Here is a 4,273-nt window from a genome sequence, read left to right as displayed (position 1 = left end):
CACCTATGGGAATTTTACACGGTTTCTTATCTACAAACAGCCATGTATCCTCCCAAATGTCAATCCCCGAACCATTTCCTACCCTCCAAGCTAAACCATCACGCAATAAGCCTTTTGCCCCACACATGCTTCGCCACGAAAAGCTAGGGTCAAACCCCCTGTTTGCTTCAATAACTGATGAATTTTTTAAAAAATTTGCTTTCATGAATTTATGGAGCAAAGACGACTCATTTTCACCCAATAAGCCTTTTGCCCCCCACATGCTTCACCATGAAAAGATAGGGTCAAACCCCCTATTTGCAATTTTTTTAAAGGGGCTGCAATTTGCAAAATACGAATTCTAAATACTAGTACAAAAAATTGTAATTGGCAAATTTTCCATTTAAAAAATTAAATAAAATTACACATAATTCCACAAAATACCCCGCTTCAGTCATCAAACGAAAACCCTAAACCCTAAAAAAAACACCCCACCTCCATTCTCTATTTCTTCTTCCTTCTTCAACATAGGAGGCGAAGAGAGAGAAAGTGAAAGAGCAGAGGAGAGAGAAAGTAGCAATGAAGACGTATTTGCTATTCGAATCCTCATCTGGGTATGGGTTGTTTAACGCTGAAGGTTTAGATGAAATTGGGCAGAATACCGAAGCTGTTCGTAACTCTGTTTCTGACCTTAATCGCTTTGGTCAAGTTGTTAAGCTTACTGCTTTTCAGCCCTTTGAATCTGCTCTTGATGCTCTTAATCAATGCAATGCTGTTTCTGAAGGTGGGTTTTCTTTCTATCATTTCTTTCTGTCTGTAATTTATACATTGTTTTGATAGTTTTTGCTCTAGAATTTGTTTCTGGGTTTTTGTTCTAGAATTTGTATCTGGGTTTTTGTTGTTTATATAGGTTGAATGTTCATAATGTGTTATGATTTTAAGGTGAAGTATTGTATGTGTTTAACAGCTTGGCACCAGTTTAGGAAGATATTAGACTAGGTAAACGGACAAATTAATCGACAAAATTTTACCACCGATAAGAAAAGAAAGTGATAAGCTGCTACGGTTTAAATTTTATAGCTTAATTTGTCATAATTTTTTGTTTACTAACCCATATTACATATGAATTCATGTCCTGCTTAGCTGTTGAGAGATGGGTTTTCTGCTTTATTGTCAATCATAGAATGTTTGAATTTTTAAAGGTAAAAATTGTCATAATTGTAATTATCAGTTTGGCTTTGAATTTTGATGCTTAGGAAGATGTGATTCTGTAATTATGGGTAATGGCTGTATCTTCAGCTTATTGTTCATCAATTACCTTGTTTGCGCTGTAATCGGCTAGCTTTATTGTTTTATGAGACTGAATGTAAGATGATTCTTACATTGTGCTTAACACAGGTATTATGACTGATGAATTGAGAAATTTCTTGGAGCTGAGTTTTCAAAATTCCAAGGCCAAGGAATTTATTGTTGGAGTAGCAGACTCTAAACTTGGAGCCAGTATTTCTGAAGGGACTAACATTTCGTGCAGAAGTAATGAGTTTATGTTGGAGCTTCTTCGTGGTGTTCGTTTACACTTTGAACATTACATCAAGAATCTTAAGGTGTGAATTTTTCCTTTGCAAATTTCTTTTTGGGCTGTCTTGTACATTTGCATCTAGTTTTTGATTATCTTGTTTTTTCTAGCTGGTTATGGATGTAGTTGTCTTTAAATTTTTTGCACTTGCCAATTTTTTGTAGCCCGGGGATTTAGTGAAATCTCAATTGGGTTTAGGACACAGCTACAGCAGGGCAAAGGTCAAGTTCAATGTTAACCGTGTCGACAACATGGTTATACAAGCTATCTTTCTTCTTGACACCCTTGACAAAGATGTAAACTCATTCTCAATGAGAGTCAGGTTAGCCACATGCTACCTACACTGCGTTGTGCCCTTTTTTCTTTTAAATAATTTCAAGGCTTTTTTAAAACCTCTTTGCCCTCTCTAATGCAGGGAATGGTATTCATGGCATTTCCCCGAACTAGTTAAGATAGTCAATGACAACTATCTTTATGCTAAATTGGCCAAATATATTGAGAACAAGTCAGATTTGTCCGAGGAGAAGCTGTCTGAGCTGACTGAAGTTGTTGGTGATGAAGATAAAGCAAAGGAGATTGTTGAAGCTGCTAAAGCATCTATGGGTAAATACACTCAATTGTCTGTCAAAGTTTATTTCACTTGTGCTTTTTAAAATGAGAAGATGCAGAAAATTCATCCTAATAACACTGGTTTTCCTGCAGGACAAGAATTATCTCCCATTGACTTGATTAATGTCCAGCAATTTGCTCAAAGAGTAATGGATCTTTCTGAGTATAGGAGGAAGCTTTATGATTACTTGGTCACAAAAATGAATGACATAGCACCAAACTTGACATCTTTGATTGGTGAGATGGTCGGAGCTAGATTGATCTCCCATGCTGGTAGTCTCACAAATCTGGCAAAGTGCCCTTCTTCCACCCTGCAAATTCTCGGTGCTGAGAAAGCACTCTTCAGGTAATTTCTCATCATTGGTGACGTTTGGCACTCTTGGTATCTTACATATTTTTTGTACGAAGCTACTAGGTTTGTTGGTTGGTTTTACACTAGTTTGCTATGATTTTCCTTTGGGAAAATATGAGGTTTGACAGGGTGTGTGATATTTGTGTTGTTTGCCTAGTAGTAAGAATTATTGTGCATCAGAAATGTGTCTCATTGATTGTGTTTTGTTAAGGGCCCTGAAAACACGAGGAAACACGCCCAAGTATGGTCTGATATTCCATTCTTCTTTCATTGGCCGGGCATCATCTCGGAACAAGGGCCGGATGGCACGTTATCTTGCAAACAAGTGTTCCATTGCCTCTCGTATTGACTGTTTCTCAGGTTAGTTTTGGTTACAACTTATTATTTGCTCGCTTGCAAGTTGATTTTCATTTGGAGGAAGCCATTGAGGGTGCAAATTTAATCTTCAATTTGAAATATGTTTGTATTGATACAGAGAAGGGCTCTACTGTTTTTGGTGAAAAGCTACGTGAACAAGTAGAGGAGCGACTTGACTTCTATGACAAGGGTGTTGCACCTCGGAAAAATATTGATGTCATGAAAGCAGCAATTGAAACCCAAAAGGATGGTGAGTATTAGACGGTTTTCTTGTATGATACTGAATTTTGAGATTCCAGAGGTTAAAGGATATTGTCCTCTAATCTATGTATCACAGTTGATTCACTTTAGAGTGATCTTATTTTAAGGCTACTTACCTGTCAATGGTTGCACAGATGATGACGATATGGACTTAGATAATCAACCTGACTCTGCTGTAAAAAAGAGTAAGAAAAAGAAATCCAAGGATGACGATGTTGTGGAAGAAACAAAGTCGGAGAAGAAGAAAAAGAAAGAAAAGAAGAAAGGAGAGCAACAGGAGGAGCAAGAAATTGAAGAAGATCATGGGGAGGGCAAGTCTGAGAAGAAAAAGAAGAAAGAAAAGCGCAGATTAGAACAAGAACAAGCTGTTGCAGATGAAAAGGAAGACGGAACTATCAAGAAGAAGAAGAAACAGAGTAAAGATGATGGTGAGGATGTATCAGCTGTAAGCGAGAGCAAGAAGAAAAAGAAGAAGTCAAAAGAATGAACAGGATAAAAAGTTATGTTTTGTTTCCTGGGTTTACCTGATTCTGATTCGGCTGTGGCGTGAAATGGCGTATATCTATGTATGGTTGATCCATTTAAGGATGTAGTTAGTCCCTGTCTGTTTTAATCGTAAGGTAGGAACTGATGAGATTATTACTATTACAAGTTTTGATAATCGTAACGGGTTATTGTCAGTTACTTTTTTGGTTCTATGGGGGTTATTGTCAAATGCCATGTTTGATATTACTCGTAATGTGTTACTAAAGTAACAAGCAACTAAAAGGTGGAAGAAAGGAATATACTACCCCCTTCGTCTCCACTCCAAGCCTGAAAATATCTTTAATATTATTAAATTCTATAAAAAGGAAATCAATATTAGAAAATGTGTACTTCGTATTAATATAGACTCAACCAGTGGCGACCATAGTAATTTACATAATTTTTTATTTTATTTTATTTTTATTTTTGTAAATGCATACATTACAACCCCAAATTATTGGTTATAGTAGGAATTTCGGGTAAAGGTGTTTGGTTTTATTATATATCACAATATAAATTAAATTGTCACGGGTTTAAAAACTTTGAACCTATGGATCCGCTATTGACAAAATTTGAATAAGAAATTGTTTATTTGTTAGGATTATCGTGAATTA

General features: G+C 36.2%; 1 protein-coding gene across 1 annotated transcript; it reads left to right on the top strand.

Annotated features, from left to right (window-relative positions):
• Nucleotides 1-413: 413 nt before the first annotated feature.
• LOC145599855 (nucleolar protein 56-like) lies at nucleotides 414-3,830 on the top strand. The gene is made up of 8 exons (XM_081655906.1): nucleotides 414-763; nucleotides 1,378-1,583; nucleotides 1,720-1,877; nucleotides 1,971-2,158; nucleotides 2,258-2,510; nucleotides 2,728-2,876; nucleotides 2,992-3,123; nucleotides 3,269-3,830. Exons 1-8 carry the CDS (start codon nucleotides 559-561, stop codon nucleotides 3,619-3,621), a joined length of 1,644 nt encoding a protein of 547 aa, XP_081512032.1. The 5' UTR covers nucleotides 414-558; the 3' UTR covers nucleotides 3,622-3,830.
• Nucleotides 3,831-4,273: the final 443 nt, after the last annotated feature.

Source organism: Chenopodium album, chromosome 2, assembly GCF_948465745.1.
Source record: "Chenopodium album chromosome 2, dcCheAlbu1.1, whole genome shotgun sequence".
Classification (NCBI taxonomy): Eukaryota; Viridiplantae; Streptophyta; class Magnoliopsida; order Caryophyllales; family Amaranthaceae; genus Chenopodium; species Chenopodium album.
The sequence above is the reverse complement of the archived record's forward strand: the minus strand, read 5'-3'. Positions and strand labels throughout refer to the sequence as shown.